Below are 13,870 nucleotides of genomic sequence, written 5' to 3'. Positions count from 1 at the left end.
TGTAAATTCAGCCTGCACGCATGCGCTATGGCGTCACATTGGGAATAGTACAATTATTATTATTTTTTTCAAATTCTCATCAATTTGAGCACAATCTGCTAAAATTGTTTCAGAACTGACGCCATAGCCGCTCATACAACAGAACCGAACTAATTATTAAATATAGAAATTATTTGTACACTTATCATACTGTATGTAATTTTCTTGTATGATTAAGGTAACAATACTTGGTTTGCTTGGCACACATATACGCTAATTACAGATGACATAAATAACATTAACAGTGACGGGTACCTGCGGCACTGTCGTACTTTACATCCGAGTGCGGAATTGACTGGGTCAAGTAGTTGAGTGTACCGTTCTGCAATAAACTGAGTAATGGACTCCTATAAATCGGTACTTAACGAGCTTTTTAAAATCAAAGTGTGTATATAAAGGGGAATAATATCATTCCTTTTTTATTGCTTGTTGAAATATATGGCCGTTGTTAAGTAGGTGAACATAATAGTGAAGTAAGTTGTATATACTGTTTGAAGAGCGAAATATAAACTACGACATTGAAACAAATGTGCATACTGCTCTTGCAGTCGGCTTTTATTTGTCACATCTGACACTAATAACGAGATATTACATATACAACTTTGCCTACGTAACGCTGTACATACAAATATGTCGTCGATGTACTGGGTCACCATAGGAATCATGACCGAAATGCACCTGCATATGTACAACACATTGTACTAAATCTGAACAAAATCCATCTATGCATGACTGAGATCCGGTTCCGGAATTGTGAAAATACGTGATTTTGATGCATTTTCGGCCTTAAAATGGCCGCCATTTGGTTATCGTTATTGAGATCATGAAACAAATGCACATACATATTTGTGACATGATGTACCTTGTGTGTGTGAAGTTTGAACTCGATCAATCCAGGCATGTCTCAGATACATATCCAGAACTGAATTCTTTAAAACAAAATGGCCGCCAGTCGGCCATTTCAAACCCGATCCCAAAAAAATGACGTGCATCAAGGTCCTATTATGTTTAATGTATGTACCAAACGTGAACAAAATCCGTCCATGCATAACTGAGATCCGGGTCCGGAATGGTGAAAATGTGCGATTTTGATGCATTTTCGGCCTTAAAATGGCCGCTATTCGGCTATCGTTAATCGGATCATGAAACAAATGCACATATCTATTTGTGACATGATGTACCATGTGTGTGTGAAGTTTGAACTTGATCAATCCAGGCATGTCTCGGATACGGATCAAGAACTGAATTTTTTAAAACAAAATGGCCGCCAGTCGACCATTTCGAACTTGATCCGGAAAAAAAGACGTGCCTCAAGGTCATATTATGTTTAATGTGTGTACCAAATTTGAACAAAATCCGTCCATGCATAACTGAGATCTGGGTCCGGAATGGTGAAAATGTGCGATTTTGATGCATTTTCGGCCTTAAAATGGCCGCTATTCGGCTATCGTTAATCGGATCATGGAAAAAATGCATGTGCATATGTCCCATATAATGTGTGATGTATGCGTGAAGTTTGAACTTAATCGGTCCATGCATGTTCGAGATACAGGTGATCACGGACTGACGCACGGACGCACACAGGGCAAAACATAAGTCCCCGTTTTCGGACTACGTCCGAACGGGGACTAAAAAATGTAAGACAAATTGCTTGAAGTATGAACATTTATTTTGTCAGCTTTTCTACATAACATTAAAAAAACTTCGGTGATCTGAATTTTGGTAAAAATAACAGACTGTCCTTTCTTTTATTAAAATCATCAACATATATGTATGTACTTCATTATGCTGGAATATGAAAAAAATACAAAATGCTCCAGGCTCTTGAATAAATTTAAAAAAAAAAACATGTTGAGGTGAAACTGACATGACATTAACATTACAATTTAATGGTATTGTTTTTTGCTTACTTATTTGTAATCGAATTCGTTATTCTGAATAAATACGCGTTGAACAATATAACGTAGAGAAAAATTTGTTGAACTTACTAAATCAGTGAAAATCAACAAAGAAGTATGTCATCCATAAAGTCAGACATTCAATTAGCATTTTGTTATCTGTTTTAGGTAATAACATATTTGTATTTTTTTAATAAAATCTGTAATTTAAAAATCAATTTCAATACATCTCAATACGACTAAGACGGAAATGAAGAAATCAAATTATAGGATAATATTTTGGCGCATTTTTAGAAAACAACCGTGGCATAATCAACTGTTTCCTCTGCTGGTTTAGTTTGCGGTTGATCATATTTGTCACTATCTTTCTCGAATGTAACTGTAGTATAAAGAATCTCTTTTCCATCACTCTGGGAACCCTAATGGAGAAATTACACGCAGAATACAATCATTATCATCGACATTTCTTTATGTTTGGAGATAAATCTTCTACCGCAACACTGAATTACGGATATGTTTAGAACAAGAAATAGTATATGTGTCAGTCATTGGAGAACAATACTACAAGAGTGTCTGGCTTAAACTTATTACCTCTTTCAGGGTCACTTCATCTGAGCTTGTTGGGATTTCGGCAGATGGTGGTCTTTTACCATTGCGCTCTTCAATGTCCTCGACTGCATTCGTTGCTGTCAAAGATGTTTCTGAAAATAGTGTATTACTAATGTAAAAATAGGTACAATATAGTTCTAAGACTGTATATGTAATACCTGTTCATAATATATCACATTTTCTCATAAATTGACGCCAACGGACACAAGTGACTATCATCAGTTTTGTATAAATATGAACCAAGGAGTGATGTCACACTGTTGGTAGTCACAAGGGTGGTGCGTATTTGCACATCCACAGACGTGGACTGACAGCGTGAAATAACTGGAACATTTCTAGAAATAATATTTAATATAAATAGATCATCGCGCACATATTATGCAAATTTTGTAGACGTTGATGTCTTCTAGATTACAAAAACGCCTTGCGTACACTCTGAGGGTTTTTTCCAGGCCGACGCGAACTCTCTTCACCATAATGGGGCTTCAAACTATATGCATTTGTTATCTGTACTGTACAACTCAACACTACAAAGAGACGCACGCCATGCCTTCTATAAATAATATAGTTATTCAATTATCAACTGCTGCCACGTGCCCGTACACATTGCCGGGTTAAGCTTAAATTATTGTACCAACAAGTATTTTTAACGTATATTACCTGTAAATGGGTTGTCAAAATACTCGTTTTCTACTACAGTATCCCCCGATGTAGGAAATCCAGCAATCAGTGCACTTAAAAAATAAATATTACATATTATGTCATGTAACAATTAAATATTTTGTTTAATATTTATCAATAGTTAATAGTATCAGTACAAATACGAATCCCGTCATTTGAATTAGAATTGCATATACTGTATTAATACTTAAATGCTGAGTTATTTTGGTCTAGTCGCTAATGCAACTTGTGTGAATCTAGCGTCGAATATCAATATAAGTTTTCAATGATTTACTCACTTATTATTTGAAAGATCTGAAAATAAAAAAGGAAGAAATTGTGAAATCTATATACCCAATGAATCATGGCAATCTAAGCTAACATGTTTATGAGAAAGTCTTTTGAATGAGATGCAGTAATGCAGACGATTCGTGTAATAATATAAACAAACCTTTAGGCTTTGCTTTTCCGGTCCGCGAAATCAAGAAGCTTAGTACTGCAATTATAATTATGAGCACGACGGCACCAACAATTATGATACTTATCTGCCAAGTTAGAATTCCGTTTGGTCCCCCTGTTTTGTTTAATATAAACGATTATATTATTGTTATTTCATTTGTTTACACGAAACGTAGCTCCATCAATAAACCCATATTGCTTTTAATATTATGGCATGAACGCCATGATGGTGTACTTAAGTGTTCTGTAACACTTTCTCGTTGTTTCATGTTTTGAAATATGGGACATTTTTGGAAGCTATGGCAATGACAGCGAAAAAAGAACCACTCATATTATAATCAAAACACTACAATATACGAGCAAATTAAATTACTGGATTTAAAGTTGAAGGGGGATAAAAACTAATCAATATCGAATATTATTCCTTTCTGTTCAGAAAATTTGTCCCATCAAAATAAGGAGGTATCGCAATCATGAAACCCGGAATCTATCACCACAGACGTTGAGAAGTCATTATGGTCATATCGTCTCACGTATAATATTCGATATACTGAGAAATATACACTTCTAGTAATTCAAATTATAACACTCACCTTCATTAGCGCCTGTATTGGTACTTGTTACTTTCAATATAATTACGTGACTCACGTCGTCAAATTCGCTTTTCGCAAGGCATTCGTATTGTCCGCTGTCGTTCTCCGTAACGTCATTTATAGTTAATGTAGTATTAACGATATTTCCGTGGGGAGAGAAAATGACAACGTTTTTTGTGATACTGTCTCCATTAACCTTTTGCCATGAAACAGTTTCCTCTTTTATGTGTGGATTGGCGTCTATCGTACATACCAGATCTGCGTCTTGGCCTACTTTGAATTCGGTTTCAATTAATCCTGTGATGATTGGTTGATCTAAAAAAACATATTTAAAAAAATGTATGGATAACATCTCAGTTGATGCGATTTAGAGGCAGAAGTAAATCATATACTTATTGATGCTTTGAATAGTGTTGGATATGCACGTGTGTAAATACTGGGAATACTCACAATGTACGTCTATGTTTGTTGTGCCATTACCCATATCAGAACTGCCATCAAAATAAGTGTTGGTTGCTGTACAAATGTATTGTCCGCTATTATTTCTATTTATCCTGTCAAAGGTATACGATTCATTACTATGCACTGGTACACCATTCTTTGACCACTTAATCGTATCGACATCTGGATTTGAATTGATTACTTTGCACACCAATGTTACCGCGTCGCCCTCCTTACATGTTATGTCAGGTACAACAGATACTGTGGGTGGATCTATAATTAACATATACGTGTCACCGGGTTATCTATATCCAACTAGTGACCATGCTTGTAAAATATGGAATGTATGTTTAGTTATACTCACATTGTACATCTACATATATTGATTCTATGTCGTTCCCAAGGTTATTATCAGCAACACACGTGTATGTCCCATTGCTATATCTATCAATGGCACTCAATGATAGATTACCGTTGTTGAACTCTGTGCCGTCTGGGTAGATCCACGTAAATGTGGCTTGTGGTTCTGCATCTGCAAAACATGTTGCTGTGTAATCTTGACCCTCTATAACATTACCATCACTGTGATCGGCAATGACGACTGCAGGTTTATCTACGAATATATCAAATAACAATCATACAAAAAAGTCTTGTTATTACTTTATTTGTAGCACAAGATTAGATCAAATATAATGGTCATTTATTATTTGTTTGCGATATGTTTATATCTGTCTGTAAACACAGGGAATACTCACATTGTACGTATATGTTAGTAATACCTATTCCAAATCCGGGACTGCCATCAAAATAAGTGTTCCTCGCTGTACAATTATATTGTCCCGCGTTATTTCTGGTGATATTGTCGAAGGTATACGTTCCATTGTTGTGTACTAATGCATCATTCTTAAACCATTCAATCGTTTCGACAAGTGGATTTGAATCGGTTACATTGCACGTCAGTGTAACGATGTCACCCTCCTTAGAAGTTATGTCAGGTACAACGGATACCGTGGGTGGATCTATAATTAATATATATAAATTATTCTGGAAACTGTTAGAGGAACTTGGAAATGTTGACAAAATAAATAGTAACAGTGACAACATTAATGTAAACGATTGGTTAGATCACTTTAAAAGTCTAAACAGTGAATCTAATGTTGATGAGAGTAGTTTTACCCATACAGTTAGGAATAGTGTCAGTACACTGGAGAGGGAGAATGTAAATAAAATTAATCTTGATTATGAAATCTCAAGCGATGAAGTAAAAAAGCATATTAAATTACTTAAATTAGGTAAAACCTCAGGTAATGACATGATTTCAAATGAAATGTTAAAACATGGTGCACCATATCTCATTAATTCAATTGCCAAATTATTTTGTTTAGTTTTAAAGTCAGGCAAATTTCCTGCATTATGGAACTGCAGTTTAATTATCCCTATTTTTAAATCAGGAGACCCAGCGGATTGCAATAATTATAGAGGCATTGCCATCTCCAGCTGTTTATCCAAACTTTATACCATGATATTAAACAGCAGGTTAACTAGCTATCTGCATGAAAACAATCAAAACAGATATAACCAGTTTGGCTTTAAGAAAAATCATAGGACAACGGATAACATTTATATTTTGAGATCCTTGATTACAAAATATGTAAACAACAAATGTAAAAAAACAGAAAACTATTTATTTTCATGCTTTATTGACTTCTCCAAAGCCTTTGACTCGGTTTGGCGTGAGGGCTTACTATATAAACTACTGCATTTAGGCATTGGGGGGAACTTCTATAATTCAATTAAGTCAATCTATAAAAATACACACTATAGCATAAAAATGAATAGGGGAATTACACCATACTTTTATTCTAATAGAGGTGTGAAGCAAGGCTGCAACTTAAGTCCCCAGTTGTTTAATATTGATGTCAATGGTATTTGTGATGTTGTTAACAATTTTGACCCAGTGGATCTGAATGGTGTGAAATTTAACTGTATTTTATATGCAGATGATCTTCTGTTAATATCTACTAGTCATGATGGTCTACAGAAGGGCATTGATGCCATTCAAAATTACTGCCAGAAATGGAAATTAAAGGTTAACATAAACAAATCTAAAATTATAGTTTTCAACAGCACTGGTAAAAACCTTGAAGACAAATTTCAATTCTATATTAATGGAACACAACTTGAATGTGTGAATTTTTATAACTACCTTGGCATCACTTTCCAATCAAATGGGAAATTTAGTGCAGCCACAGCAAGGTTATATGAAAAAGCTCACAAAGCATCATTTAAAATGTATAAAATGCTTTGGGATTCAAATGAATGTCATTCAGTGAGTCTAGCCTGTAAACTGTTTGATTCTGTTATTAAACCAGTTATTCTTTATGGGTCAGAAGTTTGGGGTAGTTTTCTGACTAATCTATTTAGTGGAACTGGCAATAGCAAATCAGAGATTGATAATACTGTTTTTGTATCAAAGCTATTCTCTGACAAAATATTACCAGAAAAACTTCATATAAAGTTTTGTAAGAGAGTTTTGGGAGTACATAGGAAGGCATCGAATATTGCTTGTAGAGGTGAACTCGGTCGTTTCCCACTTGTGATTGATGTTTGTACTACTGTCATAAAATTTTATCAAAGGTTGTCATGTAAGAAAACAAACAACATAATTATCGAAGCTGCTTTTAAAGAAAGTAGTGGGTTTAAATACGATCCCTGGTATAAATTTGTCCAAAACCTTCTACAAATTACAAATATGACAAACACGGATACTAATCAGACAAATTTTTGTAATCTGTTTAAAGAAAGGTTAAACCAAATTTACTCAACAAATGTGGAAAGTCAGTTGAACAAAACTGGTCTTAATAAACTAAGTACTTATAAAACATTCAAAAATAATTGGATGATATAAAAAACAAAAAACACAGACTAGCATTAACCAAATTTCGTATTTCAGCCCACTTCTTGCCAATTGAAATAGGTCGTCACAGAGGAATAAATAAAATTGACAGGGTATGTAACAAATGTGACTCTAAGGATGTGGGTGATGAAAAACATTACTTTTTTCATTGTGACAGTTTTTCAGAACACAGAAAAAAATTCCTCTATACATTGTTCAAATACTCACCTGACTATCAAACATTACCGAATGGAGAATTGTTTATTAATGTTTTCTCTAGTGTAGACAAATATATTTGTAGTATTTTAGCTAATTTTGTTTTTCAGATTTTAAAATTATTTTAGATTAGTTGTGATACTGTATGTTTCTTACGTTGGACTTTACTCAAGCATTGTTTTTGTGTACGTTCCAAATAAAATATCCTATCCTATCCTATCCTATCCTATGTGTCACTGGGTTAGTACAATATACCACATCCGTTCATATTTTGTAACATTTGTCATGTATATTTATGTTATACTCACATTGTACATCTACATAAATTGATTTCATATCATTCCCAAGTTTATTTTCAGCAACACACGTGTATGTCCCATTGCTATATCTCTTAATGGCACTCAGTAATAGACTAGCATTGTTGAATTCTGTGCCGTCTGGATAGAACCACGTAATATTAGCTTGTGGTTCTGCATCTGCTGAACATGTTGCTGTGTAATCTTGGCCCTCAATAACTTTACCATCTTTGTGATTGGAGATAACGACTTCAGGTTTATCTACAAAAACATTACCGGAGAATTTATAATTAAGAAAAACAGTTGAACCTATTCTAACCATGTTGCAAGATCAGATCCAAAATTACTCCAAGTGTAAATTTAGTTTATTTTTTTTCTAATTTCTTTGAAAATGAGCAGAATCAATATTATTTTAATATTTCATTGTGTTACCACTCTACGTTTGATAAACCAAACACTCCAGCCCGTTCTTAAACAACGACATTCACAACAAAATGATATGTGTCCACAAACAATAAGAATTGGGTGACTTGCAAAGATGAATGCAATACGATTGCAATATAAACTACGAATCATTTCAGTAGTGAAAAATCAGATTCCCTATAGATATAGACAATGTTAGCAAAGTTATTCACTGATTTGTTAAAATATACCATTTGATTAGAGCCCCCTAACCGTGCTTCCCTGAACAATATGATGTGTTATACACTATCGGCGTAAGCAAATGATGGACACAGCATTTAGCTACAACTGTCGAAAATACGATTATAATACAGGGACCGAACATGCGTAATGATCAGCAAGCCAAACGTTTCTGGTGAATCATACATAATCATGTCCAGTTTCTTGTAGCTTTTATATACAAATGACTGATATGATACAAACATACGGTGAACAATTAAAGTTGTAGTGTTACTTCCCATTCCCAGACTATCATCGAAATATATATTTGTTGCTCTGCATTCATATTCGCCTTTATCGTCACGTGTTATATTGTATAGAGTATACACTGCAGAAGAATGTACAGCTTGACCATTTCTAAACCACGTTATGTTGTCTGTCATTGGATTGGCTTCCACGACACTACAATTAAGAGTTACATTGTCACCAACTTCATAGACTGTAAGCAGCGATATCTCTACAGTAGGTGGGTCTAAAATGAGACAAATGATATATTATATTTTAATTTATAATGTTTCATAAATGATTAAATTGGTATTTAATACGTAGTACACATTGCACATCTAGATGCATAGTGTCAGTATCCAATCCATGACTTCCATTCCAGAATACATTACTTGCATAGTATATATATTCTCCACTCATTGTTCGATTAACATTATAAGTTCTATAAAGTCACTGCTTCCGACAGTTTGGCATTTGTATTTCCACTCTACATTTGCCATAGGATTCGCATTGACGTTGCATATTGAAAAGAAATCACGTCCTTCAACTGTCGTCCATTCCGTATGATCTCCGGATAATCTACTAGTATTAAATTATTACACTAAGGTCAGTCTAATTAAAATGATCAAAAGTAATATTACGATTGCGGAAATGTATGTTGTCAACATTGATATATCAACAGAAGTAACGATATTTTATATAACTTATAGACTATATCAGTTTTATTTGTTTTATCAGTTCTCCCATTATCTGTTTTGGAAATCAATAGAAGCTGTACAATTTCAACTTAACATAGTTATAAATGATCGGTTGTATTAACACGTTACTTACACTGAACATTGACAGCGACGGAAACACTGCCGATGCCGTTTTCATTGTTCCAAAAAGTATTACTCGCTTCACATGAGTAATTTCCGTCTTGATCACGTGTTACATTAGTAAAATTCAACCATTCACCATCAGATGACGATGTAAGCCATTGAACACTTTCAGCAGAAGGATTCGACTCCCTCACGAGACAAATTATATTCATACTACTACCTTCTATAATATCTCCTCTTTCACTTGCCTCGCCTGATATGACCGCTGTAAGTTCTGGTTTAACTGACGACAAAGCGTTATAGAGATATGGAATGGAAAAATACGCGTTTTTATCAACACGTCTTAAAATAAATCAATTATGAATCAAATAATATTAAAAAGAATAATGCTGACCTAAAAATAGGGTAGGAATATAGCAGCAAAATAATGTTTCATCATAGATTTGTCATATAAACAATTTCTAATAATATATGTAGAAGTGTTACTTTCATGTATATCTGGTACATTTAAATGATTGACATTAGCGAACATTTGTCAAATTACTTGGCTCATGGGGGAAGAATATATATATATATATTTAGGCTGCTACCTTCTATAACCTTATCTAAATTTCGCCTGATATGACCGGATAAGTTTAACTGAAGACAATCAATAAAATATATAATTTAGGTCTAGTTCCACCGTAAATAACAATTATATACTGTTTAGTCATTAATTGAACGAAAATAAACTTACATTCAACACTGAGATACACCGCCTTATTATCATTACGTGTTTCGTTGTTATATAATAAATTGGTAGCACGACAACTATACATGCCTTCATCACTTCTTTCAACATTAACAAGTATAAGATCAGCATCACTGCTAGTATTCTTCCAAGCTGTATTGTACCATTGTATTGTTGCTATCGGGTTAGCATCTACCGTACACTTTGCCGTGTATGTATTTCCCTCGATTACTCTGCCGTTACTGCTATCATTGATTGAAACAACTGGCCCATCTAGAAAGATTACACAGCGATAACTAGCTGATTATATAGCATAAAATACAGTAATTCTCGAATAAGAGACATTACACCTATAATGTTTGTGTCGTATTTGGAATTTACAGTTATTCATGAAACATAATTATCAACATAGTGTAAACGACATTGACCACACTTGCGGATGTGAGGCTCATATAAAATTGTTCCGTGACACCGTTGTGTGATTTCTTGCGTATGAATATATGACTTAATATAGTATGATTAGAATATGCCTTTATATGTTATTGCAGATTTAAGTAATGTATCATGAATCTTATATCTAATAGTCAAATAGTCAACAAGAACATATAAATATTATTATGATATGAAACAAAGCATAAACTATAATCTATAGCTTACATTGAATGGTAAGTTGTGTTTTATTTTCACATGCAGTGAGGTTCCAAAGAGAAGAGGCCAGTGTATCATGTTCAAGCTGACAAAAAAACTCAACACCGTTGTGTGATTTGTTAAGTCGTGTTGTCCATACATTGTTATCAATGTTACTTCGATGATATTCCATGTCGTCAATATACCAGACTAAATCACCAGGGGCATTGTTCGGTAATCCAACATTGCAATAAAAATATACCATTTCACCATCAATAGCTACAGTATTGCTTGTTGAACATCGCGTCTCGTCAGCTATAAATAACATTAAAACAAATCATTTCCAACCATCGTCACCATAGTTTATTATGAAATTTAGTTGATTTATTGTGATACAATATTTTTTAGACAAAAAAACGTACACTTACCCAGCACATACAATTTAGCACTCGAAGACTCCTGATTATGCTTACATTTGTAGTCAGCTTCGTCGTCCAAAGAAATGTTGTAGATGAATAAATCATAATCTAAATCGCCATCTGCTATGGCGTATTTGCCAATATATACCGCATCAGGTAATTTACTTATTGCAATTATCGCTGTGTCTTTTTCCCAAATTACGAAGTGACTTGGACGCTCACTAAATCTGCATTTCATCGTAGTATTGTAGTTTAGAAGGGCGATAGTTTCTACAGGTGGGGTGCCTATGATATCAGTACACAGTACTTTATGCATTACCAGGCATACTGAAAACGGAAATATAGAAATTAATATTTAGTCTGTATTGCCATTCTCGACAGTAGGTGTTATTTCTGGCATAAATAAAACAGAAAACGATATGTGTAAATATTGTAAACACGTAGTCGTCGGTAGACCACTTTTGCAGCACCACTGACCCTACCACAGCAAAGTAGATATCAGCAAAAGTTACAGCACCATGGGTCAAAGGTTGTATAACATCTATTACAGCACTATAATGGTTATCGCCATCCCAACACGCACTCGGCGTCATAAATTTGTTGATAATAGGTCAACATTATATCATGACGTCGGGAAGTATACATTCAATATCGACACACTGTCAAATTATGACGTCTGTCTAACGTCACAAGATGTACTTGTTTTCACCTTCCATATACATTATCGATCATGTAATGGCATCGGACTAAATGCTACATTCACGTCTACTTGATGCTGAATTTATTCAAACTGAGTATATAAAGGTATACGTGAGAGAAGATAGTTAGTGTGTGTATAAAATAATTGAAATAAAACTATTAAGTGAACAACACTTAATCTGGTGGGCAAATCTTGTATTATTCCAACATTAGGAATTAGTTGAAGCTTGAAATGTAATCAACGTACAACGTACCAATGTCATTAAATCAACATCAACGTCCTATACTGTTAATGAAATTACATTTTGTGCCGACTATGTGTAAGTGCAGAGTGAACTATAGAGTACTTTTACACACGATTGGGACTAAATATATTTTTGTAAAGTTTTTTTTTATTGTGAAAAATAATCGCTCTCTATGTGGACTCAACCATGGTTCCCTCAAAGTGTTGCATGTCAGACAATGGATTTGTGATACGCTCACTAACCTTTAGCGTTGAAGGTGTCGACTATGAAAATGCTGAAAACATAGTTCGACTAAGATTAACTTATGACAAGGTCCATTATATCGACATTATTCAACAAATATTCAACAACATATCTGAATAGAGATGTTGTTGCACGATCGGAAGAAAGGTGTTGTTGCACGATCGAAAACAAATAAAGTTTACGTTTATATTTATCGACGTTATATTGAATATGAGACAAAATCGGAACCGATAATACAACTTGCACAAGAATAATAAACAGTCAATCAATGTTATGTAAATGTGAGGTTGGATACATGATTAATGCAGTGGAATAGAGTATGTATGTACGCTGTCTACAGAGTATATAGGGTAGTGCAACACATTACCATAACCATACCACCAACACCCCCACCCGCACTGAGCAGAGGATTGATGCTGTCTATATAGCTTACCTAGAATGAAAATAAGGGTCAAGATGCATCGTATGTACATCGTTACGTTTTCATGAACGGATGATTCGGATGATTCGGATGAATATACTAATTATCAGTCGGTTCAGTCTTCCGCCGCTATTTTACCAACCTACACGACGTGTGTTGTTTATATCATGAAGTTGACGTACGTTTATAGGCGGCGCTATTGTATTGCGTTGCATTCCCACCAAATGCTAAAATAATTACGACGTTAAAATTAAAGCGTACTCTCATGCGCTTGAGCTAATAATGCATTAAGCGGTCGATAATAGCAATTTACAGATGATTCCTCGAAAATTATTATTGTTAATTTGCTCTATGTATTATATTCATATTATTTTCGTGTCATTTTTGAATATCCCTATCCGTTTTTAATCAATTACATTCAATTCAACACGATGATACGATGTTCCAACCTCAAACACCCGACTATATAAATGACCATATCAACTTTTGTATGCTGTCAACCGTACATATCTATATAGACACATTCTCTATTGAGACTATATGCACCATATTTGTTAGAAAAATCGATGTATCGATTTATTGATTTTAGTAGCCACTCATACAATGGAGGCGGTGAACCGCTGCCTTTGGTCGTCAATTTATTTCATTTACA

At 34.2% G+C, this 13,870-nt stretch overlaps 1 protein-coding gene across 1 annotated transcript; it reads right to left on the bottom strand.

Moving 5' to 3' along the window:
- Positions 1-1,693: 1,693 nt before the first annotated feature.
- LOC102808863 (hemicentin-1-like) lies at positions 1,694-13,369 on the bottom strand. The gene is made up of 16 exons (XM_085499275.1): positions 13,231-13,369; positions 11,620-11,937; positions 11,222-11,506; positions 10,571-10,837; positions 9,845-10,117; positions 8,997-9,260; positions 8,120-8,368; positions 5,455-5,718; positions 5,064-5,312; positions 4,709-4,972; positions 4,259-4,573; positions 3,658-3,780; positions 3,506-3,521; positions 3,207-3,280; positions 2,529-2,638; positions 1,694-2,356 (listed from the first exon to the last, which is right to left on the bottom strand). Exons 1-16 carry the CDS (start codon positions 13,268-13,270, stop codon positions 2,228-2,230), a joined length of 3,240 nt encoding a protein of 1,079 aa, XP_085355401.1. The 5' UTR covers positions 13,271-13,369; the 3' UTR covers positions 1,694-2,227.
- Between the last annotated feature and the right edge of the window lie 501 nt (positions 13,370-13,870).

Source organism: Saccoglossus kowalevskii, chromosome 5, assembly GCF_978046115.1.
Source record: "Saccoglossus kowalevskii chromosome 5, keSacKowa6.1, whole genome shotgun sequence".
Taxonomy (NCBI): Eukaryota; Metazoa; Hemichordata; class Enteropneusta; family Harrimaniidae; genus Saccoglossus; species Saccoglossus kowalevskii.
This window is presented reverse-complemented; position numbering and strand designations above follow the sequence as displayed.